The 26,990-nt window shown below is 42.0% G+C and overlaps 1 protein-coding gene across 1 annotated transcript in view; it reads right to left on the bottom strand.

Annotated features, from left to right (window-relative positions):
* Window positions 1-26,990, bottom strand: part of NEDD9 (neural precursor cell expressed, developmentally down-regulated 9) — a 268,710-nt gene that overhangs the window by 170,404 nt on the left and 71,316 nt on the right. The window contains exon 2 of the mRNA XM_075585709.1: window positions 9,055-9,254. Within this exon, the coding sequence (XP_075441824.1) occupies window positions 9,055-9,057 (3 nt within the window). The 5' untranslated portion in view covers window positions 9,058-9,254. The remainder of the gene's footprint in view (window positions 1-9,054; window positions 9,255-26,990) is intronic.

Here is a 26,990-nt window from a genome sequence, read left to right as displayed (position 1 = left end):
GAGAGAGAGGGAGTGTAAGGATTGAGAAAGGGGGAGTGTAAGGATATAGAGAGAGGGAGTGTAAGGATTGAGAGAGAGGGAGTGTAAGGATTGAGAGAGAGGGAGTGTAAGGACTGAGAGAGAGGGAGTGTAAGGATTGAGAAAGGGGGAGTGTAAGGATATAGAGAGAGGGAGTGTAAGGATTGAGAAAGGGGGAGTGTAAGGATAGAGAGAGAGGGAGTGTAAGGATTGAGAGAGAGGGAGTGTAAGGATTGAGAGAGAGGGAGTGTAAGGATTGAGAGAGAGGGAGTGTAAGGATTGAGAGAGAGGGAGTGTAAGGATTGAGAGAGAGGGAGTGTAAGGCTGGGGCCATAGATTGGTTGTCAGTGCTGGACCGCGCTGACGCTGAGACTCGCCTGCTGAAATCTGCATGATTTCATGCCCATGCAGGCGAGCCAGCGGGCGCGATCGGAGCGGGGGGAGACTGAGGGAGGAGGGGCAGTGATGTCGCTGGGCCAATAGCCCGCGATGCACCGACGTCAACGTCACGGAGCCGACGTCACGGTGCCGATGTCACGGCGCCATGACGTTGACGCTGCCCTGCGCTGATTGGATGTTTTCAACCGACAGCGCTCTGAAAAACAGCTTGGCTGTTGGCTGAAAAATCCAGCACCTCAGCACGCCTGTGGACGCTCGTGTGAGCCCCCTCTCAAGGCATCCTCATTGAGGATGCAGGGGCTCAGCGCAGAGCGTCCGCATGGCTCAGCGCGGCCTGTCCTTCTATGGACGCAGCCTAAGGATTGAGAGAGAGGGAGTGTAAGGATTGAGAGAGAGGGAGTGTAAGGACTGAGAGAGAGAGGGAGTGTAAGGACTGAGAGAGAGGGAGTGTAAGGACTGAGAGAGAGGGAGTGTAAGGACTGAGAGAGAGGGAGTGTAAGGACTGAGAGAGAGGGAGTGTAAGGATTGAGAGAGAGGGAGTGTAAGGACTGAGAGAGAGGGAGTGTAAGGACTGAGAGTGAGGGAGTGTAAGGACTGAGAGAGAGGGAGTGTCAGGATTGCGAGAGAGAGGGAGTGTAAGGACTGAGAGAGAGGGAGTGTAAGGACTGAGAGAGAGGGAGTGTAAGGACAGGGAGAGAGGGAGTGTAAGGACTGAGAGAGAGGGAGTGTCAGGATTGCGAGAGGGAGTAAACAAGATGGGAGGGAAGAACAAGACAAAAACAAAGAAAAGGTAACAAAGGAGGAGAGAGACATGTAAGGCTTTGGTCCCGCTACGGCTGGCGGCACGGGCCACCAGCTGCTTGCCTCCATTCTGGTTGTCCCCGCTGGCTCCTTCCGGCGTGGCTGACTGCGTGCTGTGATGCGTCAGCCAGCCGGAGCTACAAGGAGCTTGTGATTTCGTCATGTGGCATGCAAGGAAACCAATTACGGATTGGATCCCAGCAGCCAATCCGATTTCCGGCATGGACCAATCACCCCAGGGGGTGGAGCGGAGGCGTAACCCCCGCGAGGAGCAGGGATCGGTCGGAAGGGAAGAGACAGCTGGCAGCACTGGAACTAATGAGTTCCTCTTGACTCATCGCTCGTGGGCATTGCGCATGCGTCGCGCGTGCGTCACACGCCAGTGACGCGTCTCGCTTTTGCCCTCCAATCCCGCAGTGCGGGGCCTGCACAGCGCGTCAGCGGGGACTGACGCTCCCGAGGGGAGCGCACTGCACGTGCGGGGAGAGGCGCATGTTGGAGGAGGAAGTTTGCCAGCAGGTGTCGGGCTGGAGCGGAGGTATGTGCGGGTGCGCGGAGTACGCGCGGGGGCGCGCGAGGGACTACGAGTCGTGACAGTGAGTGCCTGTGAGTGTGTGAGTGGAGGGGAGCAGGGCAGGGAAGGAGCTTCGGGAGGGAAGCTCCCGCTCCAGCTCCCTACAGACCGCAGGTAGCGGTCACTTGCCTCTCAGCGCTCCGCCTGTCTGCAGTGCGGGCGCACTGACTGAGGCAGCGGGTCTTAGCCTAAGAGTCAATGAGAAAGGTGCAATAGTATAGACATAGGCAGAGAGAAAGACAACAGAAGGTAGGAGAGATAGTGGCAGAGATGAGCAAGGAGGGGCAAGATAAAGGAACTGAAAAAAGAGATACAGAGAGAAACTGATATGCTAAAATAGAGACAGGAAAGAGAGCAGAGAGGATATATAACACGAAAAAAATGTTGTACCTTATATTTATTACTTAACCTATTTGATCGTTTAGATTGTAAATTTCTTGGAGCAGGGGCACATTACCTATAGTTTCATTTTTTAGTTTGGATTTTTAAAATGTATATATAGTAATAATAGTAACTTGGGGCGTGTTGTGTTGTATTACAAAAGGAAGAAAACAGAAGCATAAAACGACACTACTACTGCCTATTGGAAAAATGACTGAACATGCAGATTCTTCTAATTGATCATTTGATCAGAGGTGTACAGTATCTATACAGGCGGCAGTGGGAGACGACCCCCCCCCCTCTCCAAGAAAATCACTACCTTCACCCCACATGAGCATGCAGCTGGAGCTGGGCTACGTCGTGATTGGGTTAAATAAAGCTAATGCTAGGGATAAAAGCTTCAGTTTCACAGAGCTCTGAAATATGGGAAGTATTTTATTTATAAATGTTTTACCAGGCAGTAATACATTGAGAGTTACCTCTCGTTTTCAAGTGTGTCCTGGGCACAGAGTTATGGTGACAAATACATGGTTACATTAAATGAACAAAGGTTATATGTTCAATTCACAGACATTTCAGAAGCTGTTAGAGATATGGGTATTTACAGACAAGATTAAAATGGTGTTAGAAGAGGTAGGATAGGGCTGCAATGTGTTGTGTTAGGAGAGGTAGGATAGGGCTGCAATATGTTGTGTTAGAAGAGGTAGGATAGGCCTGCAATATGTTGTGTTAGAAGAGGTAGGATAGGCCTGCAATATGTTGTGTTACAAGAGGTAGGATAGGCCTGCAATGTGTTGTGTTAGAAGAGGTAGGATAGGCCTGCAATATGTTGTGTTAGAAGAGGTAGGGTAGGCCTACTATGTGTTGTGTTAGAAGAGGTAGGATAGGGCTGCAATATGTTGTGTTAGAAGAGGTAGGGTAGGCCTGCAATGTGTTGTGTTAGAAGAGGTAAGATAGGCCTGCAATGTGTTGTGTTAGAAGAGGTAGGATAGGCCTGCAATGTTTTGTGTTAGAAGAGGTAGGATAGGCCTGCAATGTTTGGTGTTAGAAGAGGTAGGATAGGCCTGCAATATGTTGTGTTAGAAGAGGTAGGATAGGCCTGCAATGTTTTGTGTTAGAAGAGGTAGGATAGGCCTGCAATGTTTTGTGTTAGAAGAGGTAGGATAGGCCTGCAATGTGTTGTGTTAGAAGAGGTAGGAAAAGTCTGCAATGTGTTCTTAGAAGAGGCCCTGCCACAAGGAGCTTGCAATCTATAGGCAGGGTACGTTGAAACATTGTGTACAGGAGATGAGAGGGCTGGTGAGTTTCAGAATGCAATAGAGCAGCTTTAACATTTCCAAACAGCGAATGGCAGCAAACGTTGACACCCTTTGACTGCGCCAAAGGCTGTCAGCCTTTGGTGCGACGCAGATGTAGACTAAAGGGGTTCAGAATGAAAGCAGCTGTGGTTTCAGAGTCCTTTGTCCTCCTGGGTCATTAACATTCCAGTGGGTGGGCTTGACGAAACACATAGCAATAAGCAAACTTAGATGTTAACCTTTAGCATGTTGGTTCTGTGCAGAGTGGAGCAGCACTTCGAGAACCCTTTCAGGTGTCCGCCTTTGGGGCAACGCAGACGTAGCCTGGATGTTCCTGAAATCAAGGACTTTACTCTTTTTAAGTTCCTTGTTTCATATCCTCCAACTGTACTTCTTCAGCTGATGCTGCATCTGTTTTATATGTGCTTTACGTATTAAAACCAGCTGTACCTATTTGTAACTCTTTCTGCAATTGGTTGAAGCTTTGGCTAATTAAGGCAGCTGGGAGATTGATGACTGATCTGTAAATAGCTGGTGAGATGTGAATTTAACACCACACCGACTGTATGTGTATATAAGTATGTACAAACAAAGCCCCAAATACACATTTTATTGGTAACATGATCAGTGCATATAGTTAAAGGAGCAATTCTTCCCAGGTACTGCATTACTTTGTCAAATACGTAAAGGAAGCAGGGGGTCTCTGGATCTGAACTGCATTCAGTTTAGCTATAGGGACACCCTGCTTCCCTAGAAACTTACAGGAGAAGGTGCTGCTGGTACTTCCTAAAGATTAAACTCTCTCGCATTGCGCAGGCCAATAGGAAGTCGTTGCAGCTTCGTATTACCCCCATGATGCAGGAGATTTAAACCTCCATTTTGTTTCCCCCGGAGGGGATCGTACTGGCGGCACATTTTCAGATAAACACCTTGGGAAGCAGGTGATCCCCACAGCTGAAATTCATGTGGTTCGGTTCCAGAGACGCCCTAACAAAAAAAAGGAACAGGAGGAACTGCTCCTTTAAATGCACTTTTTGCAGAACCTCCTTAGATGGTTTCCCTTGTTTCAAAGCTCCTCTATCCCACAGTGACATAGAAAAAGTACCACAATTTCCATGTCTGGGATAAATACTTTTTTTGTACCACATTGCTTTATTTATAGATAGATAAATAGTTGATATAAGAATACATTTCTTTTGCTTAGGGTCCTGGCCTCTTTTTCTGTACAAAATGTTCTATCTATTATGGATCCCGATAATAAAACAAAGTGAGAAGATCCATGTCAGGACATACAGCTGAGCAATAGCATAAACAACAGCGAATCACCATTCCATAGTATATCTCAAATAATACTCAAATACTGCATGTGATTTCAAAGCACTAAGCTTTGTCTTTCATGACAATTGTATGTAGCAGGGTCCCCCCTGACTACTATTCTGCCCAATGGGCTGGCAGTAAACCCTGGTACAATCAGGTTGCCAGTAGTTGGTATGGGGTTTTCCCCTCACCTTTGATACTGCACTGGAATGACAGCAGGGGGTGGTACATCCTGTTGTAGCTAGTGCCCTAAAGTTAGGAGTGCCTTCCCCCACTTGAGGAAGGCAGGTCACATAACTGGGAGCCTGAGATTGGGGCCTTCCCATGGGCTCTTCCCTCCGGGGTGAGTGAGTGTGGGCCATACCTCTGCCAGGGAGGTGGGGTAGAGCTAGGACAGCTGCAGGTGCCCTTGGCTTGTAGTGGTGGTCCAGGGACCATCATCCAGTGAATACTGAGAGACTGTATTGGACAGAACCTGCCTTGTTTCTGTAAGTGCAGAGTACAGTAATAAATTTGTTCCTGTTTGCAATATACCTCCTGCCTGGTGCGTGACCTTACTGGGGGGAGAGGTAATAAGTTCTATCATGGGAGATCACCTTCAGTTCCTGGAGCCTACGGCAGAGGGAGGCGCTGTACTGCTAAGGAGATATGTGGGGTATGAACCCCAGAAGCCTGTTCCTGTGTTCCCACTGCCATCGGCGGACGACTCGACCTCCTGTTGCCAGCAGGTATATGCACCACACACACACCCTGTAATGGCCCCTATCTGCGATTGGGTGGGGGAAACACCGTTATATGTATGTTACAAAGAAAAATTCCTACGGATACGAAGTCACTACATTTAAAGCAGTAATCCTGCTTCTCCGGCGACTCCCCCAGTTACTTTGGTATTTGCTGCTTATTTTCTCCCTTTTGAGAAATCAATATGGCCGCTGGGTCAGCCTCAGTGTCATTGGCCAATAGGAAGTTGCAATGTCATGGGGCAATGATATCACAGCCTTCCATTACATGACGCCCGTTCAGTTAAAAAAAATCAAACATTTGCTTAACTGCTGCTTTAAATAAGGATATATACTGTTCTTCTCCCGTGAAAACAGCTGATTACAACCTCACCATAAAATGAGTGCGTCGTTGAAGATATATATGGCGGTGATTTAGTCCTTAATACTAAATCATTTTCCAATTAGTTCAAGGCTCAAATGTTATTCCTTTGAAATCGAAGCACAACAGAATTCCTCATGTCTGAGAATGTACGTCCACGTTACCCAGGGCATTGCTGAACTGATATCCTCTTCTTGCCTTTCAATGTTCGTATACAAGAGAGGAAAAAGCCGCAGTCCAAAATGAACAGGGTGCTTTATTTGTAAATATCAGTATAAATGTCAGTACAAAAAAAAGCTGAACTTGCATTTCTCTTAAATAAGTCTTTATATATTTAAGCAGCATTCCCCCCCCCCCCCCCATTTATAAATAAATAAATCTGTCATTGGAATCTGGGCGTTACTTGGAGATGAACCTACCTATTCCTAGCTCCAGAGGCCCCCAGTTGCCGCGATCATTACCTTTTTATGTGCCTGTAAAAGAAAAATCAAAGATGGCTGCAGGCGACATCTAATAAGATCCTGCAATGCTTTGAGGACTTGGCAGCCTCCTACATTTTTTTACCAAAAGGAATCTGAAACATGGCCACATAAAAAGGTAAATATCTCAGCAACCTGGGAAGGGGGCAGAGATAACCACAGCGCATTTCATCTCTGATGGACCTCTAGTTCCTGCTTTGTAGAAGAAGAAGAAAACGTAAACAAAATGTGGATAGAATGACTGTTGTTTTAATTACAGCATGAAAAAACGACAGATATTTTGGGGTTGGTTGTACGATATAAGGGCTCATTGTCAGAACACAGGAAATCAATGTATTCAGGCTTGTTACTTTAAAATATAAAACCTATCATTTGTTTTTGTGGTGCTTTACCTATATTTCTGTAGAACCCGATAATAAGAGGGTGCTTTTTGTGGGGAAACTCACAGGAACTGATTTCCAAAGCCTTTTTTAAAAGATCAACAAAAAACATTCTACTTAACGACTGTAAAATGATTGGGAATTGTGCTGTTTCGGAGAGGCTCCAGTCTTCTTCTGTCTCATTTCCTTATTTAATACTCAGTTGTCTATTGCAGTTTAGATATAGATTCATATTTTTTTGCTTTGGATTCTGACACTTTTAAAGTCAGACACTCGTGTACAAAGGAGTTAATTTTCGGGTGCGCTGCAGAAGATCAATGTGGTTTTTGAGAGCAATTGGCACAGGCACTCTCAATGCAGAAAGTACAATGACATACACCCACGCAGCATTTAGGGGGCATGTTATGTTGATGTGTTATATATGAATGTAGTGATCCTTTGTTAAGTGTCACAAGGTACCTAATTTTTATACATACAGGCATACCTCGCTTTAAGTACACTCACTTTAAGTACACTCGCGAGTAAGTACATATCGCCCAATAGGCAAACGGCAGCTCACGCATGCGCCTGTCATCACGTCCTGAACAGCAATACCGGCTCCCTACCTGCACCGAAGCTGTGCGCAAGCGGGGAGACTATAGAGCCTGTTACAAAAGCGTTATTTACATCAGTTGTGCACGTATATGATGATTGCAGTACAGTACATGCATCAATAAGTGGGAAAAGGTAGTGCTTCACTTTAAGTACATTTTTGCTTTACATACATGCTCCGGTCCCATTGCGTACGTTAATGCGGGGTATGCCTGTACTTGCTATATAAAAAAACGGTTATATTGAAAACATCATTGTAGTTTGTGTCCCATTATCGCCACGTGAGGCATATCATCCAGAAATAGAGGACTCAAGCCCCCACCGCAGCAACAGGTATCAGCCTGGGGGCATAATAAGGAAGGGTTACATATATAAAAAAAAACTACCCTTAGTGCCATGTGAGCATCACAGATAGGATGGAATTAAGAGGAACAGGTCAAACACGGGGCAAATCGAGCCTGTGGTGATAGGGGGTACCTTCAATGCTTCAGTATTTTTTTAACTGCTGTGTCTCAAGCAGCATGTATAATAGGTATAGAAAAAAGGTGCACTCACATGACCCCTTGTTTGAAACTGCCTCTGGTGCACGCATGCGCCAAACAGCGCAGTCCATAAAGCAATGTACTCTCCTTCCAAGCAGGACAAAAAGGCAGCACTCCAGAGGACTATTATTGGGTTTATTAAAGTGAAATAAAATCGAACTCCTAACCATATACCTTTGTCAAGATCCATTAGTGCAGCAAACACCTTGCTTATATATCCTAAGCTCCATAAAGCACCTGTGCAGGGAGACCTTTAACACACCTCATAACATGTGATCTACATTAACTGCAAATTGGCAACAGATAAGTGCAACCAAACAAACATATCTAAAGCAGATGGAGACTATCTCTACGCTGTTTTTCTAGAAAAAATAAAACGTTCAAGTAAACACCCCTAGAGTGCCAGTGTGAACAACATACAAGAAGTAGACACAGAAACATGAATATATTAGAGACTAAAGAATGAACACGACTAAGTTATTAACTATTTAAATGGTATATAATTAAATATTTCAAACAGAACCTATACTACAGTATGTACAAAAAAGCAATATGACTGTCAATTGGCAACTTGAATGCCATAAGCTCACATAATATTCAATGTTTCAAAAATCAATAAGGAATAAAACAAAGTGATTGTTATAGATCCTTGTAGATCATATAAAGTACTGCAATTTAAATGCAACCCATATCAAACTAGTGAGTATAGTAGAACCGGGTTCTAAGACCGAGACCAACCACACAATAAAAAAAGACACAGACAGTATACCTTGGTGAGTACTTTCAGTCGCATGTATGCAGTAAATTGCTTCAAACTGCATGTAACCAGCTGTCCCTCAAGCATCAATGACTTCTCCATGTCTGGCTGATGGTAATACCACGATAATCAAAAATGTCAATATCGATAGTCATCTTTTATTATTACAATAATGTTATCATATCAGTATATTGCCCCCCTCCATACTATTGTCAATGTTTCGCTCCACGCTGACCTTTATTACCTAAGGAGGAAGAAGGTCCATAGGGAACAAAACGTTGACCGTAGTCTAACCTTGATAAATGTGTGCATGGAGAGAGCCTATGCCAATTGACCCAGGGACTACTTTTTATTCCCCACAAAATATAATGAAGTCTGTTATAGACCTGAGCACGTGCTTTCATTAACTCACTTACCATTGTGTTTTGTTTTACAATCCCTTCCCCTGTGAGTCAGGCAGTGTAGCTCTCTGACGTGATTGCAATCTCCATAGGAAATCCACCTCCTAGTTTAACTGGCGATATTTCAAAGGACTATAGCGTTACTTTGTTGTAACTCTGCCATTCCCTTCCTGGATTTTCTTGTACCATAATGATACCTCATGTTTTATTTCCTTCTGAAACAAAAGTTCAATAATATTCAATTGTGAAAACATTTTGTGAGTCATGAGTCAGCTTTCCTTTTATAACACAATACTAAGCCTCCATCTATCTATTTGTATTACTATTATTATTATTATCATTTATTTGTAAAGTGCCAAAATATTCTGCAGCGTGGTACAATGATTTGATAATCACATAAACAGAGTTATATACAAAATGCAAATATACTTGTGAGAACTATCTGTCTGTCTGTCTGTCTGTCTCTCTGTCTGTCATAGCAAAGGCTATTTAAGGGAATGTTGTGAGTTGATCTCAAATGTGACCATAAATTGAAGAGAAGCCCAGAGTTGTGCATCACATGTATATTTACTTATCAAACACTAATGTGCTTGGTGTATACATGCAACATGATAATGAACACAATACGGCAACCTAACTTTTAAAGGTCCATTGATATATTGTCTCACCAGCAAAGAAAGTTTAGAAAAAAAGATACAGTTGTGTGTCATCAACAACAAAGGGAATCATTCAATATACACAGAAGCGGCCCAATCGCTGCCCCAATTTAGGGCAATGGTTTTTTTTCCGGACGATTGCGGTGCAATCAACTGCTTCAGAGTATATTGAATATATTGAACACCCACTAGGTGTTAGGGCATTAAACTGACACATTTCAATATGTTGCCTTTTGGAATACTGGTTCATAAGGAGATTCGAGTGGGAATTATGACAATGAGAGTGGTAAGAGGGGTTTAAAAAAAATGAATGCCCAGATGATCATCTCCTAGAAATTGTGAACAGTGTGAATTCAGACACATTGATACAATGTGTAAAAGGCTCGAGCAGCCCTCTGTTCCTGTAACGTCAGAGAGAATTCCCATAGAAGGCAGTATGTTAGGTCCACACTGTCCAGCTTTCCCTATGCAACAGGGCAACTGGGAACTGGGACAAAAACATGAAAAAGTCACTTTACTATAATAATAATAATAATAATAATAGTTTTTTCTTATGCAGCACTGTACATATAATTCTTTGCATGCACGTGTCCTTGCCACATATAACTTACAATCTATGTTTTTGGTGCCTGAGGCACAGGGAGATAAAGGGACTTGCCCAAGGTCACAAGGAGCTGACACCGGGATTTGAACTAGGTTTCCCTGTTCATGGTCATTGTTTCCAGAGTCAGTGTCTTTACTCACTGATTACGATGTTACTGATGATGCGAACAACCCTGTCCGGCCAGATTACATTCAGCACTCCAAAAGGAGCACAGCACGTAACCAACCCTAGAAATTGAGTAAAAAAAAAACAGGACATAGCTACTACATCATGGGGTCTCTGGAGTGCCACAACTCATGACGTAATTACTGTCAGGAATCGGCGTTCTCCGCGCTCCCCACACAGAGCACTCACTTCCCTCGGTGATTCCCCTGCTCAGCGCCGGGCGCGCCCACACCCTCACCTGCACCATCCACTGGCTCGGTCCACACGCGTACACACGTTAAAGAGCACGCTCATTCTGCACACTCTTCTTCCCGGACCTCAGGCTCCGCCCCCGCAAGCCGCACGGGCATACTCAGGTTACCAACAAGTCTCACCTGGCCTGTTATGCCTGCACCAATCTGCAGTGTCTCCCTGTTGCGCTTCCTGTCCCGCCTCCGTTCCTAATTGGACCTTCCTGCTTTATCTAGCTCCTCTCTGCTCTCAGTCTTTGCTCGACATAGTCTCTGCATGGAAGTACTTCAGGATTCTCTTAGTGTTTTCACAGGTTCTCACACGGCTCGTACGACTACCCCCTCTGGCTCTCGATCTCGGCACTCCTTGGACAATGCTCACTCTGATACCCCTCGAACCCGGCTTGGACTACAACCTATCCCCGCTCTCCACTCCTTGACCTCGGCAAGGCATTCTTCACTCTATCTCTACAACTGGTACCGGCAAGTATTGTCTACATTACTACACCTGGCCTGGCAATGCTTTATACCACACTCCGGACATGCTCCCTTTGCTGCGGGTGCGTGTATTACCACTTCCCCCTTCAGCTCAGGGGACGGCTCTGGTCTGCGGGTAGCACCGGCGTAACAATTACTACTTCATGGGGCACTCACAGGGGTTAGTAAGGTTATTGTAGAATTGTTGTTTTTTAATGAAAATGTGGAGATATCTATCGGTCAATTATCAACTAATGCATGTATTTGCTTACCCTTAAAATGTATATCTGTCGGATAGTAATAATAATATTCATAAAAATAATGGAAAGAATGGTGATAACAGCACCCCGGAGCATGGAGTAAAGGTTTCTTTTTATGGAAAGAAACGCAGTTAAATACCACCTTACTGTATATTTTCCTCACAAAAAAAAGGCTCAATGAAATATGACACTGTGCCTTTGTTATTGCAAAGTGATGCAACTTGGCTTGGATTCGTATATAGGAAATACCAATCTTATCTCCTGTGTAAGGAATCTTTATCAGCCCATCGCATGGCTAGCATTATGTAAATTGAAATGGCTTAGACACAAAGTCTACTCCTCAGTCTTCCCCTAGTAGTCTTTTCAGCTGGTTCCACTTGATGTTTGACCCAACAGGACTCAGCTCTCACTCCACCGGCCTCCTCCTCCTCTCTAATGTAAAGCAATTACTTAAGAACAATCATTGATCACTTCCAGCTCCTGAAAAGCAAAACATTTTTTTTACACTGGGAGCCAATGTTTCCGCATGCATATTTCAATAAGCCAGTCTTGTCCTTTCTTGGGAGAGCCTATTTATCAATCTCCTACCTCTTAGTGACACAAGGTTTCCTTCATTTAATATTGTTGAGGCCATGTGGTGCCATTACATAGCGGCGTAGGCCAAAGAATCCAACATACCCAAACTTTCCCATGCACAATAACTCGGACCACTACACTGTGCTTAATGGGTAAAACTTTATTGAATAATAGTAAAACTGCCCAGTTAGCCCTTAAACAAAGGGAAAAAAAACGTAAAATTAAGAAGAAAACAATGAGAGGTAGTAGTACTAGTTCCCCAATTCTGAAGATGCCAAAGCCAGAGCAAAGCTGCTGTGAATAGGCAGGCTTCCCACTTATCCTTACTAACTACTCTGGTAGGGCTGAATAAGACTCCCTGGTGTCTGCCTGCTTTACCTGGCTTCTGCCACAGCCCATCAGAACCCACTTTATAATGAAAGCTTTCATTATGTCTGCTCCCGCCCTGGAGCTTCTGTTGTCAGGGTATCAGGCTTTCTAGCCTCACTGGTGTTGGAGCCTTTTTTAAATTCTAGGTGTGGGTACTTTGTTTTTGATGACAATCTTTCCTGGGTGTGCTTCCACGCAATACTGGCATGCGTGTTTAAATCTGTGGCTCCCGCCCCATGTGCACTGCTTATCATTAAACTCCCAGCACTCTTCTTTTGTTTGCTTTGTTGGTGGGTTAATCTCTGGCCCCTTTGTAAAGGGGTTGCATTTTTCAAGGTTTACTAGCCTAAGCAATAAATCTATGTCCTTTGTTCCAAAATGTAAACTTTTGCTGTTATGCAGTTTTTGCCTAAATTTCAGCAAGAGGCTGGACCGCTGCAAACTCTATAAGTGGAGTGAATTTGCTCCATATATTTGATTAGATTCACCCCTTGCTCTCTGTGCTTAAGTAACAGCAGCTACCGTACAGCAAGAAGCCGCTCAGCCAGATGCAAGAAGCCGCTCAGCCAGATGTGTTCTCACAATCAGAAATCTGTCCTTTGGTGCCAGATACATTATGTCCTTGGCTTTAAAACCTTCTTTTGATAGCCCAAATACATCTATGTATTTACCTTTAACTACTGCTTTTGTTTCTTTGCTCTGTTGTTGCGAATTTGGCGATCTAATCTCATAGGTGTATGTATAATTACCGCCAGAAATGGCTATGGTCTTAGCATTGCTACCCTTTGATTCTCTATGCTGTTTTCTCCTGCTTTCTCCTTTTGCTGCCTCGACAGGGACACAGAACCGAGGGCACAGGAGGGGGAGCAGGGAGACTGAATCATTTGTTTACTAAATTAGAAGGAGCTGGGGTGGAATCCAAGGATTGAGGGGCAAGAGAGGGTTGTTTTGCCCCTGAAGGCAGGAGGAGATCTACTGGAGTTAGGATGCTGGAGGCACAAATGCAGAAAGTGTCAGGGGGCGGAAGATCCAGTGCTGGAGGCACAAATGAAGAAAGTGTCAGGTGCGGAAGATCCAGTGCTGGAGGGGTCGGGAGACCAAGTGCAGGAGGGGGTGGAAGACCAAGTGCAGGAGGGAGGTCGGAAGACCAAGTGCAGGAGGGGGCGGAAGACCCAGTGCAGGAGGGGGCGGAAGACCTAGTGCAGGAGGGGGCGGAAGACCTAGTGCAGGAGGGGGCAGAAGACCCAGTGCAGGAGGGGGCGGAAGACCCAGTGCAGGAGGGGGCAGAAGACCCAGTGCAGGAGGGGACGGAAGACCCAGGGCAGGAAGGGGCAGAAAACACAGGGCAGGAGGGGGTGGAATACCCAGTGCAGGAGGTGACTGATGAGAAGGTAGGCAGAAAGCTGGCAGGCAGGAAGCTTAGGGAGGATGCGGGAAGCCGGACACTGGCAATTGTTGCTTTAATCTGTTTTATTTCTTTGTTGCTCTATCCCCCGCGCATACACCAGGGTTTTACAACCACTTTAAGCTTGTTATGTTATGTTCTGAGTAATGGACACCAGGACAAGGGAGGCCTGGCTGGCAGCCCCCTGCCATTTCTCTGCCCCGAGGTCTACCCCTTTCCTCCACAACATCACCCCAGAGCCGCCATCACCATTTCTCATCCTGCCCACGATGGTCTCCTGGGGTGGAGATGATCACAACACAGTTTTGCCCCGGCCTTAACGTAAACTCTGACCTATGCTGGGCAACTGCCATCTTTCTACTAACAGATGATAATGGTGTACAGTAGTCCCACTGAGACAGCCCTACTTCTTTTTCTTTCTTTATTTAATATTATAGCACCTTTTAATACATTGCAGCCCTCTCTTTCCGGATAAGGAACGTATGAAATCAGCTTATCAAAGCAGTGCTGTGTTTAACCAAAATTTTAAGCACAGTACATTTCTTTCATTAAGGATGCAGTCCATATTAATGGGAATAATATTTTCTAGGACAAAAGTGTATTAAAAAAACACCCCGTAACCTAGCCACCCTCAAACATTAATGGGATCAGCTGTGCGGCTGCACTATACTCCCCCCTGAGGTATGCTCAGTCCCACAATGAGCAGCCACTTCACCTTTTCTGTCAACATTGCCCCTTATGCCCTCTAGAGTGTAAGCTCTCATGAGCAGGCCCCTCATTACTTCTGTATCTGCTTGCGCATGTCTGGTATGTCATTCTGTGTATGTAATATACATAACTCTGTAACCCCACTGTACCGGGCTGCAAAATATGTTGTTGCTTTACTAATAAATAATGCTGATAATAATAATAATAATTATAATAATACTTACATGTTACAGTTACCTCCCAAACCACGTGTGGAGAGATACCTGGGAAACAGGCTAATTTTGATAAGTTGAATATACTTTGCCTATTCAAATGAGGTTATTTTCGGTTATCTCAGGTGTATTCACAGGTATCTCTCCACATGTTGTAATGATGAGTGTCATGGGAGGTATATAAATCACTGGGTGCTCTACTAAATAGAACTCCTCTTTTACCCCAAGACCCTACCTTGGGGTCTGCACCTCTCAGTGTCTCGATATTTAGCAGATTCCTGCAGCATCTAAGACTGATTTTGGCATTTTTGTTAGACCTGTAAAGCTTGACGAAATATCTTGTGAAATGGCAAAACATTTTAAATTTCCAAGCACCGTGTGGCACAGATTTGCACATCTCTAATAAGTCAGATCTTTTTTTACAACAGAAATACTAGCCCTGAGAAACAAATTAAACAAGTCTGTAGGAAGCTAAATCAACCCAACAGTGATTGCCTCTTCACTGAGGCCTGAATAGTTCTTCCTTGTATACGACTTTCTTCCCTGATGTGTTTGCTGGTAAAGGCAGCAAATCAACATATCAACCCGTCAAGCTCTGGAATTTGTTGCTCATAAACTCAATTGAGCAAGACATTAAATTGGTTATGGGCAATAAACAAGGTCTAAAATTACCTTTTTAAACAAGGATATCTATTTTGTTCTTCGCACATGCATTTATGTGATATTTTATTTGAAAGGAATTCTAGTCAGAGCACTTAGGTCAAGCACACATTCCAACAGTCCAAAAATAATTAAAGAAAAAGGTTACCGGTGCTCCAGGGTGAACCAACAGCGCTTTGTCCAGAATTTAGTAGAAAATACCTCCAGGCACTCTAGATATAGTTTTAAAGCTCCTTCGTGTACTGGACATATATCTTATACAGACCAACGTTTTGACATACCTAATGCCTTCATCAGGGGTCCTTACTATATTTTATAAGAAGTCACACACATTTTTTCATATGTCAGTAGGTAAATATAATCCAAAGGTATCACATTAAAGGCAACGTATGCTGTAAAAATGGTATTTGACAGGGCAGATGATTATATTTTCATGCCCTAGTAATTCATCAAAGAATCTAACAATCCAAGAGTGAAGCTTAAAATGAAAGGTGCCTTATTTCTTTCATTAGTTGTTAATTATTGTGATAATGAAGATATTGAAGCTATTAATCAATGGCAATGAATGTTGACATCTAAAATTTAGGTGGAACTACACATTTATTAGTAAAGATATAGTAAATACAGGACAAATGACTCTAACAAGTTTGAAATGATTATACTGGTACGGAGATTGTATAAAAGTATTTAAAATGTGCAGACATTATACATTTATAATGACAGGAAGGCTAGATATCAGTCTGTAGATTGCAGGTACAAGTGGAAATGCTCAGTTCTGGAGAGCCTTTCCTACATGGAAATCTTATCAACTTTTATAGTCCAAAGCCTTTGTGTAGGGGGTGTCAGGACAGGGTTCATCTTTCTATAATGTGGGATGTGGTAAAATTGTCTGCAATTAACTTCATTAATTGCTATTGACCTGAATGAATCTAACATAAAGGAGTCATACTTCCCGTGATAGGAAGTTTTCTTCCTTCACTCTACTCTGCGACTACCCGGTGTAGAAGCCGTCAACCCTCTTCCTTCGCGGAGTGCCTGGAAACTTTGATCCGTTGCGGTAACCCATGTCTATGTCATGCCTTAAAGATTGTTTTTTTTGTACATGCGATACTTACTTTTTACTATTTTGCTTATTATATTTTTATACTACACTATGAGAGTCGTGCGCTTGTCCTATTTTAATTTTTCCTAGTGCTTTGAGACGATGAGCCATCCTCTTTGCAAAGCAGCAGACTCCATCCATTTTAACCCTTGATACAAGGTTTTGTTGTTGTTTGTTCACTTCACTCACCATTGATACTTATTGTATCATCTTATTTCAACCACATATTATATGGGTCATAACACAGACCATTTCACTCTTCCAGCTGCTTAAAGTGTCACTTTTACTTATTTTATTCAATTGGTACGCTGCATTCTTTCCCTTCATTTAAGTTTTACTGGATATTTCAACAACATTATAGGGAGTTGGGGTCCAGGATCAGACCATGCCTAGTACATGGCATCTTTGCACATAAGTGTCTGAGAAGAGTGAAGGAGCTGCTTGTCTGCACACACTTTCACACTCACACGTTAATCAGCTTGCAGCTCTTCTCTTGCTGGAGGGCAAATATGAGATTCATTTGGATTTGCAGATTTCTCTCAGCACATTGAGACAGAGGTAAAGATTTCATTAGCGCATTGTCTACATAACCAACAAAGTAGGATTGAGCTGCGTGATACCAGAGAAAATGTTAAACAAATGTAAGCTTCTTAAAATTTAAACCGTCTGTCTCTCTGTGTGCCCTCATTATTGTTATTTAAAGGAGCAGCTTTTTTAAAGTAGCAAGTGAAAAAATATTTATATGTAATGAGCTGAGCAGAGTAGTTGTCTTCCTTATAATTGGTTTGTTCAGCCCTATAGTAACAGGTGTTCCTTTATTCATCCTGTCAAAGGAATATTCTTTGTTTTTGTTTTGGGTCTGCTGAATTGGGACAAATCAGCTAATTATGTCTATCTGTTTGACTAATGATGGCATCATAATTACATTAATAATACCAGCGATGGACGTAACAAAACAGTATGCCTGCAGATCTGACAATGGGGGAAATTGTATATAGTCAACATAGAATTCTCTCTCTCTTCTCTCTCTCTCTCTCTCTCTCTCTCTCTCTCTCTCTCTCTCTCTCTCTCTCTCTCTCTCTCTCTCTCTCTCTCTCTCTCTCTCTTCTCTCTCTCTCTCTCTTCTCTCTCTCTCTCTCTTCTCTCTCTCTTCTCTCTCTCTTCTCTCTCTCTCTCTCTCTTCTCTCTCCTCTCTCTCCTCTCCTCACCTCACTCAGGGAAAGACATTAAGACTGCACATCTTTCCCCGTTTGTGTTAGACTCAGTGTCCTCTCACTCACCCAGCAATTTTAATGGCAGGATATATCTTACAATATGTGTATCAAGTAATGTTGGCAACTTACACCTCCATGGCCCAGATGCACTAAGCTCTGTTAGGCTATTTAGAGGCTTAGAGCAACACATTTTAATGGCAGTGGGATGCAGAGGGAGAGTGGCAGGTGTTAATGTCCTAATTAATGTAGGCTGCACATCTCTCCCCCTCTGTGACAGGCTGAGCAGCCTGTCTCTCACCCAGGGACAGCCAATGAGCCGATATGTACATATTGTTTATGATATGGACATTGTCAACAAGTACTAACTGCACCCCATGCTGCTCCATGCTGCTCAACGTTGCACAATATAACTGTACGTAGATTACCAGAAACATCCATTGATACATAGATACAGTAATAACATCAAAAGTCTATTATTTTTTTATCCAAATATTTATTGTTATTTAGAGTTTAGAGGATATATTTCAAGAAATATTCATAGCACCCATGTAAATAAAAAGAATGCAGTGTTCTCAAACGGTCACCCATCCACACAAATTTTCTGTTTATTTTTTTGATACATTAAACTCCTAAGTATCTGTGTCATTTCTAAAAATGTGCTGGGCAACAAAAAATAATTTATTTAAATTTTAATTCCAGCTCTTATACTGTGTGTGTGTGTGTGTGTGTGTGTGTGTGTGTGTGTGTGTATATATATATATATATATATATATATAAAACAAAAAAACAATATGAAGTAGCGCCGCTAAATAACCCAGTTAATTTATAGATATTAATAGGAGAGACAGTAGCTAATTGGATAGGCTTGAAGGGGCAGCTAGAGTAGGCTAATACAGCGGTGCGCAATCTGTGGGGCGCGACCCCCAGGGGGGGGCGCGAGACTGCCGACGGGGGGCGCGGGGTTTACAGAGGCCCCGCGCGCTTCCCGAAGGCACTTAAATTAAGTGCCGGGGGAGCTGCAGGGCCTCTGTAAACCATACTTACCCGTGGCTCCGGCTGCTTCCTCCCGGCGTCGCCATGGCAACGCGGCGTCAAAATGACGCTGCGAGGTCATGTGACATCACGTTGCAATGGCAACGTGACGTCATTACGCCGGTGCGAGGGTAAGTTGGGGTTGGGGGGGGCGCGGGAGTGAGGGGACAGCCGGCAGGGGGGCGCAGGGAAAAAAGTTTGCGCCCCCCTGGGCTAATACACTATGATAGAACTTTTAAAAATACAATAACAATACAATCTCCTGACAATAAACCCTAAAGAAAAAAGAAAAAGAAAAATCTAAAAAGTATATTTATTAAGTAAAAAATAGAAAAAATTGTCAAAAAATATAAAAATGTAATAAAAAACCTTCAATACATAAAGTCCTGTTCCAGTGGCAATGCATTTGGTTTCTTGCAGCCCGTTTCGAAGGGATCACCAGTCCCTAATGATATCTAGAAAAAAGGAAAGAGAAAGAAACAGGCGCACACCTAGTGCATTACCACAATAAAAATGTATTGATTGAACATAAAACAGCAACAATTAAGTGATATAGATCTGACCATATCAAATATATCATTTGATATATATATATTATAATCCAATGAGTTAGTTTCTAATAAATTCTTTAGATTGTTTGACTTGAAATAATTTCCAATAATTCAATCATAATGCATTTTCTAGTGCTGTTTGTTTGTTGATTAATCCTGAGATTATCCACTCATTATTTACATTTATAACATCAGCAATGTTGCTTCATTTTAGAGTTTGTACATCACTCCTCAATTATCAATGGGGTCCTCATGATATCTGCTATTCGTGTAGTCACATTCATATGTACTGTATAATTGTTCCATTCAAATTGTATATATATATATGTGTAATTGACCAAATTGACTGCTATAATTCAATAATCCTTTATTGGCTAAATTGCTGGTTACCTCCCTATAAATACTAAGGACTTATGCTTGAAGGGCATCCCCTGAAGAAGTCGTCATTTGAGGACGAAACGCGTAGGGCGTGGCTAGATTCTGGCCGCCATTTGCCCACGAGCACTGTTGCAGGTTGACTGTAGAACTTTGGCTCCCGTGTGCTGCTCTCCTGGCTTACAACCTCATACATTTGCTACACTGGAGGTGTCTGTTTCCTGGAGGGACTAATACGATGGAACACTGAAGGCGAAGGACCCCTCTTCCGGTTCCGGTTTCCCGGAGGTGATCCACGTGACGACGCCATTGACTGCGGACGGACGCTGGTGATTGAGCTGCATGGCACATGAGAGCCTATCTCATACACGCCTATATTTGCTGTACTTTTGTGAGTGGGCATTTGTAAGATTTTATGTTCAATCAATACATTTTTTATTGTGGTAATGCACTAGGTGTGCGCCTGTTTCTTTCTCTTTCCTTTTATATATATATATATATATATATGCAAATATAGCTGTGGAGGGTTTTTGTCACTTTTTTTACTCACCATAACTTAACTCAGTATTATGGTTTATATATATATATATATATATATATATATATATATATATATATATATAGCGGCTAATGTCTGGTCATATAGAATGTCTTGAACTGTACTATGATGTATACAATTTACATGGAGCCGGCAGCAGGAACCAAGAGATTGTTTTATTGTTTATAGATATTAAGTTAGCCAAATTATAGTGATGGATCGAGGTAGGCGACAATATTACCGACAACGGAGAGAAAATGCGACATCAGAAGAAATAAACCAACAATTAAACTCAAATAGAGAGAGAAAGCAAGCCAAAAGGAGAAGATTAAACAGTGCCCAATGCCAATAATCAAGAAATATGCGTATAAATCGATGAACATAATATTGGTAATCCTAAAATTGAATGTACATTTTGTAAAGCAAAATATTGGACCGTTGAACTAAACACATCAAAGAAATACACAAAGTGCTGTCATGATGGCAAAGTTTGTCTGACATCTTTAACAGAAGCACCTGAACTATGAAAAAAGCTACTGACAGAAGTAACATCAGAAGCACAAAATGATCGAGATCATACCAGAGAGTACAATTCTGCTCGAGCTTTTGCATCGATGGGAGCTGAAATAAAGGCACCTCCTGGACTTGGACCTTACTGTTTTAGAAAAAATGGTTACATTTATCATATGGTGTCTACATTATACACAAAATCAACCAACAAACCGGGATATGGCCAGGTGTATATTTTTGACTTGGCAGAGGCAATTACAAAACGATTAGAGAATGAATTTTGAAGTGATATTGTAATGCAAGAACTGGACGAAATGTTACGAAGAACGGATCCATTTGCCGAATCATATAAACGAATGCATGAAATGAATTAAACCAATCCAACTATGAAAGGAAAAATGGTATGCATGGAAGATCCTGAACTAGACCTATGAAAATATAATCCCCCCACATCTAAAAATCGAAGAAGCAGCTTTATTTGTCGAAGAAGATGGTGAACCTCCGGCTGAACGGGATATTTGTATTTATCCGGGAAGGTGGTACTTGCAAAACGATATCTCCTGTGAATAGGAACTGTGACTCGACTTTACCCATTATTATTTCCATACGGTGAAAGGAACTGGCATTTGGAATTGAAACACGACCCTAGAAGAATACCAAAATGAATAAGACTTACTGCAATTTTAAACGATCCAAGAAATATGTAAAAGAATGCACAAAGCAGGGACACAGGTGTACAAAAATAAAAAATAAATTTATTATCAATCAGACATGACAAACAAGGAGGTAAACACCCTCCAACGCGTTTCACACAACACAGTGCTTTATCTCCTTGATCTAAAATATAATCAGGAGTTACGCGTGGAACAATATAGAGGACTTTTGGATGCTGTAGAAACGAGAGCTGAAAATCAGAACTTAAGAGCAGGAACAATGATTATTCTTCCATCTACATTTCAAGGTAGTCCAAGTATATGCAGCAAAACTATCAGGATGCAATGGCAATAGTGCGTAAATTTGGAAAGCCGGACCTTTTCGTAACTTTTACATCTTACCCTACCTGGCCTGAAATTGTAAACGCAATGTCTGGGACTCAAAGACCACAACACCAACATGTTATAATTGTGCGTGTTTTCAAAATCAAACTGCAAGGAGTCACTTGGCTATATTCTAAAAATTTATATATTTGATATTGTAATCGGCTACAGCTACAGTATGCTAGAATTCCAGAAACATGGGTGACCCCATGCACATACTGTATGCTACTCACGCTTGAGGCAAACTGCAGGGAAAGTTATTTTAGAGAGCACAACGTAAACATTCCCGCCCTACCGTTCCATCTCTTGTTATATTGAAATTATTATGTTATGTTTGATATATGTTATGAACATACATTGTTTGTTGTCACAGTATGCAGGAAGTTTGCCAGCTAAAGTTGGTTGGGAGTTGTATCTGGTTTGGTCCCCAGTTGGGGCATGGTAATGCAGTAGTGGCAGAGCTTTAGATGTTATGGTGTTACGTGCCAATTTGTTTATTTATCAAATGTTTTCCAGGAAGTAATACATTGAGAGTTACCTCTCATTTTCAAGTATGTCCTGGGCACAGAGTTATGATGATAAGTAATACATGGTTACAAATACATAGTTACATAAGGGACCGGGGTATACATTATATACAAGACATTGCATGCATAGTTAAAGTTAATATATATTATAAGCGTATGTAACAGTTACAGACCAGATTAAAATGTGAGACAATTTTAGTTTTGAAAGAACCTAGACTGGTGACGGCTGTGAGAGTCTCCGGTAGGTTGTTCCAGTTTTGGGGTATATGGTAAGAGAAGGAGGCGCAAGACATGAGAGATGAACTTTGAGTCTAGACTCAAGTGATGACCAATCTAGTTCTTTGAGCATTTCGCAGTGATGTGTGTTGTAATTGCCTTGGAGAACAAAACAGCATATTGAAATGTAGAGGGTGTCAAGTTTGCTAAGGTGAGTTTGGTGTCCCGAGCCATATACTATGGCCCCATAATCGATAATTGGCATTAGCATCTGCTCTGCGATACACTTTCTGACCAGCAGACTTAGGGAGGATTTGTTCTGTTAAAGTGCATCTAGTTAGGCATAGGATTTGGATGTCAGGGTATCAATGTGCATCTCAAATGTTAAATGGGAGTCAAACCATATGCCCAAGAATTGAAAACTAGTAACAAGAGTTAGGGTGGTATTAGCGTTTGTTCTGATCTGGGGCTCTGTCATTGGAAGCTTTAAAAATTTAGCCTTGGTCTCAAATACCATTGTTTCAGTCTTGTCTGTGTTTAAAAAAGTTTGTTTTGGGAAATCCAATTTTCAAGTCTCAAAAAGTCAGATTGAAGTATGTGTTCAATTGGCTCTAATGGTCAGTGGCTGGCATGATGTGGATGTTTGAACTGTATGTTCAAGCAGTTTTTGTTATGTAAACATTAACTGGCTAGTTGTATGATGCAAATTTAATAAAATGCTGTGGCCATTTTTTTTAATCCAAATTGGTGTCAGTCAGTGTTTTATTGTGATTTGGGTGGAACGGCCAAGTGAGGCGGGAACATGGAGGAATCTGGAGGTCATGGAAATTACTTTCTGCTAGTTTACTAGGTAGATTAAATTATGCTATCTGTATGCAAACCTTATATAACGTTGCTGACTGCAAACAGGATACGTACCCGCAGGGCATAGGTAGGAAGTAATACATCGACCTTGGCCTGGGAGCAGAGGCCTTGGATGCAAGGGTAATCTGGTACGTTCCGGGGTCGAGACAGGTGGCAGGCAAAGGGTTGTCAGGTCCGGTTCCAAGATCGAGGCAGGTGGCAGTCAAAGGGTAGTCAGGTCCGTTTCCAAGATCGAGGCAGGTGGCAGGCAAAGGGTAGTCGGGTCCGGTTCTGAGGTCGAGGCAGGTGAAGGCATTCCCCCTAACATGTAATATCTACTAAAGACTGTTCAGGTTAACACGGGGGATTAACATTAGGTTATGTCTTTTACCGAAAGGTGGTGTTACTCTCATCCATAGAGGGAGGTAGAGTGTATTTGTCCATCGAGTACAACCGATGGTAAATGTTGTTGTTAAAATAACAGCAGTTCCTTTAATATGTAATTCGCAGAATTTTGTTTGGCGTTTTTTTATGATGTACTTAAACCTTTTATAGCCATTTAAGGCTGAATTATTAGGTAGCTTGTATCTTATTTTCACTTTTTATTGGAAGAGTTGGTGTCTTGGAATTTGCATTCATGTGCTTTTCCAATACTGTATAAGGTATTTTACAACCCTACACAGTTCAGTGTAATGAGTAAAGATGGCCATTACTGTGTGTAATTAATAAACAAGTTAAAGAGCAGCATCCACAATATTGAAACTAAGCTGTAGCCCTATCTCAATATATTCCATGAAAGCCATATACTTTATAATTTGTCAATCACTTTGCAGATATTTTCACCCAGGACAAACTCCTTTATTCTGTGCAGAAATCTCCTGTGTAGTATGAAATCCAATGCAAAGTCTAAATGTATCAGAGTGAGGTAGCAGGGTTTATTTTAATGGTGGAATACTTTTGCAAATACAGTAGCAAAATCCAATGCTATTTGCATATTTAAATTTTCAAAACATAATGACAGATTTGACAAAGTACATATACTTGAGATGAGATAAAATGTCAGACAAAATACATTATTAAGGAGAAGGAGAGAAAAAACGAAGCACGGATTCCACTGCTAGCTTGAAAAAACACAGAGGTGCGTTCCCATAATAAACAAGTTTATTGGATCAAACTAAGACAAACAGAGCACCTACGCGTTTCGGGCTTGTGGCCCTTTATCAAGGTGAATAAAAGTAGCTTACCGGAGTGTGTTTAAATACCTTATCCTTGCGTTGCTGTAACCAATGCCGCGTCACTTCCTGGTTTAGAGACAGCGACGCGGGACGTGTGACGTCAGCGCGTTGGAACCGGTACAACACAACAAACTTTATTGAAACATAAAAAAACTAACACTCCGTAAATGAATGAAAAAACAAATATAAACATTGAAAAACGTATGTAAACATTAAAACAAAGTTAAAAAACAAATAGAGAAACAATGAAATAGTCAATTCAATTAATAAAAGCAAATAAATGCCTCATCCATAAATTAAGCATGCTCTATACCTGTTGAACAACCACAATTGGAGTTTGAAGAAAATTGTAATGATAAATTTGGAGAAAACACATGTTCAAAAATGGAAATGTAAAAACCATAATTTAAAACAATGAGCAAAGATGATACAGTATACTGTATTCATAAATCACTTAGTATAAATAATGAATAATTATTGCTCATAGTAACATGTGTGATATCCAAATCCAAACAAATAACATACTCTGTCAAAAAATCACTTATCCATTCATTCATCTAAAATAGAAAGAGAAAACACGGAGGTTAGGGAGTGATCACAAAACCACACCTATTGAAAAAGTAATAAGTGAATAATTATGGTAATCAAAAATGTGGGTGCAAACTGTGAACTGAAAAGTGAATCAGAAAAAGGGGGGGAAGGAGAGCACAAAATGAATGTGCCTCCTAAAAGAATTCACTATACTGCACTCCTACATTGTATAAAATGTAACTTTTAATGTATTTCCTTAAAACATATGTTACCAAAATGTCATGTAATGTGAATTAAAAATAAATTAAATTAACAATACTGAGCATCCGTGTCCATGAGTATATGTTGGAATAATCCCAAACAGTTTATTGTGGTTGAGATTGAAAGACAGAGGATGCTGATAGTAAGGGTATACACCCCTCTGAAGCCAAAAGACCAAAAATAAATGTATATAAATGTAAGCACTCAGTGAGTAATTATATAATAAGCATTTCAGCAGACCTGCTTAAACATATGAACCATAAGGTACTTAGGATTGATAGTTAATGGTATGTTACCATCCCATAGTTTTGCTAGTGCAGCTGGTAATGTGGTAATGGAGACAAATAATTCACAACATAATGAAGCTGGTACTCACAGCATTTTTACCAGTGAGTTACTCAGCAACAAGCTGCAAATAGACACGTCATATAAAGCAGGAAAGCTAACTCACTGACTGTTGGTAAATAACCAATATTAGGTCTACATAGATAGAGCCAGGAGACTACCAAACACTACATAAAAACAGCTCCAAGTAGGAGACTGACAACATTGCGCGTCCAACGCGCGTTTCCCTCCAGCAAAGGAGCTTCTTCAGGGACAAATTTACTGGGGGAAGGAGGACTGAGACCTTTTATACCCAAACAGTACCTTGATTGTGAAATTAATGATTGCCAGCTGTTGCACATGCGCAGTGTGTTGATCATTGTCCGAGTTCTAGCGCAAGTTCAAAGCGCTTGAATACATTTGGGAGTAAATCTCTAAATATCCACGCATGCGCAATGGGGTCGGCTAGTCTAGGTAATTTTGCCCAACTCCTCACACATGCGCAATGTCGTCGGACATTATTGCCAATATCTTCAGTGTCTATGCGCACGCGCAGTTGCATGGGCATTTGTTTAGAGTATACAAGTCACAGCGCATGCCCATAACGCTGACTTGTATATGACAATGTTTTTCTAAGTGCCCACGCATGCGCAATACGTTCTGGCTGTGTTGGCTGGATTTTCTAAGTCCACGCGCATGCGCAGTGGACTCTCTTCCTGCCGATCAATGCCACGCAATTTCTAAAGCCACAATAACGCTCGATTTACCTCACTAACCCAACATTTTGATGGCTGAACGTTCAGCAATTGTTTTAGACCATGTATATAGCGTTGGTGGAGTTTGATGTGGTTTAGATTTGGAACTGACACACTGCGCATGTGCAACAGCTGGCAATCATTAATTTCACAATCAAGGTACTGTTTGGGTATAAAAGGTCTCAGTCCTCCTTCCCCCAGTAAATTTGTCCCTGAAGAAGCTCCTTTGCTGGAGGGAAACGCGCGTTGGACGCGCAATGTTGTCAGTCTCCTACTTGGAGCTGTTTTTATGTAGTGTTTGGTAGTCTCCTGGCTCTATCTATGTAGACCTAATATTGGTTATTTACCAACAGTCAGTGAGTTAGCTTTCCTGCTTTATATGACGTGTCTATTTGCAGCTTGTTGCTGAGTAACTCACTGGTAAAAATGCTGTGAGTACCAGCTTCATTATGTTGTGAATTATTTTTCTCCATTACCACATTACCAGCTGCACTAGCAAAACTATGGGATGGTAACATACCATTAACTATCAATCCTAAGTGCCTTATGGTTCATATGTTTAAGCAGGTCTGCTGAAA

This window comes from Ascaphus truei, chromosome 2 (genome assembly GCF_040206685.1).
Source record: "Ascaphus truei isolate aAscTru1 chromosome 2, aAscTru1.hap1, whole genome shotgun sequence".
Taxonomy (NCBI): Eukaryota; Metazoa; Chordata; class Amphibia; order Anura; family Ascaphidae; genus Ascaphus; species Ascaphus truei.
This window is presented reverse-complemented; position numbering and strand designations above follow the sequence as displayed.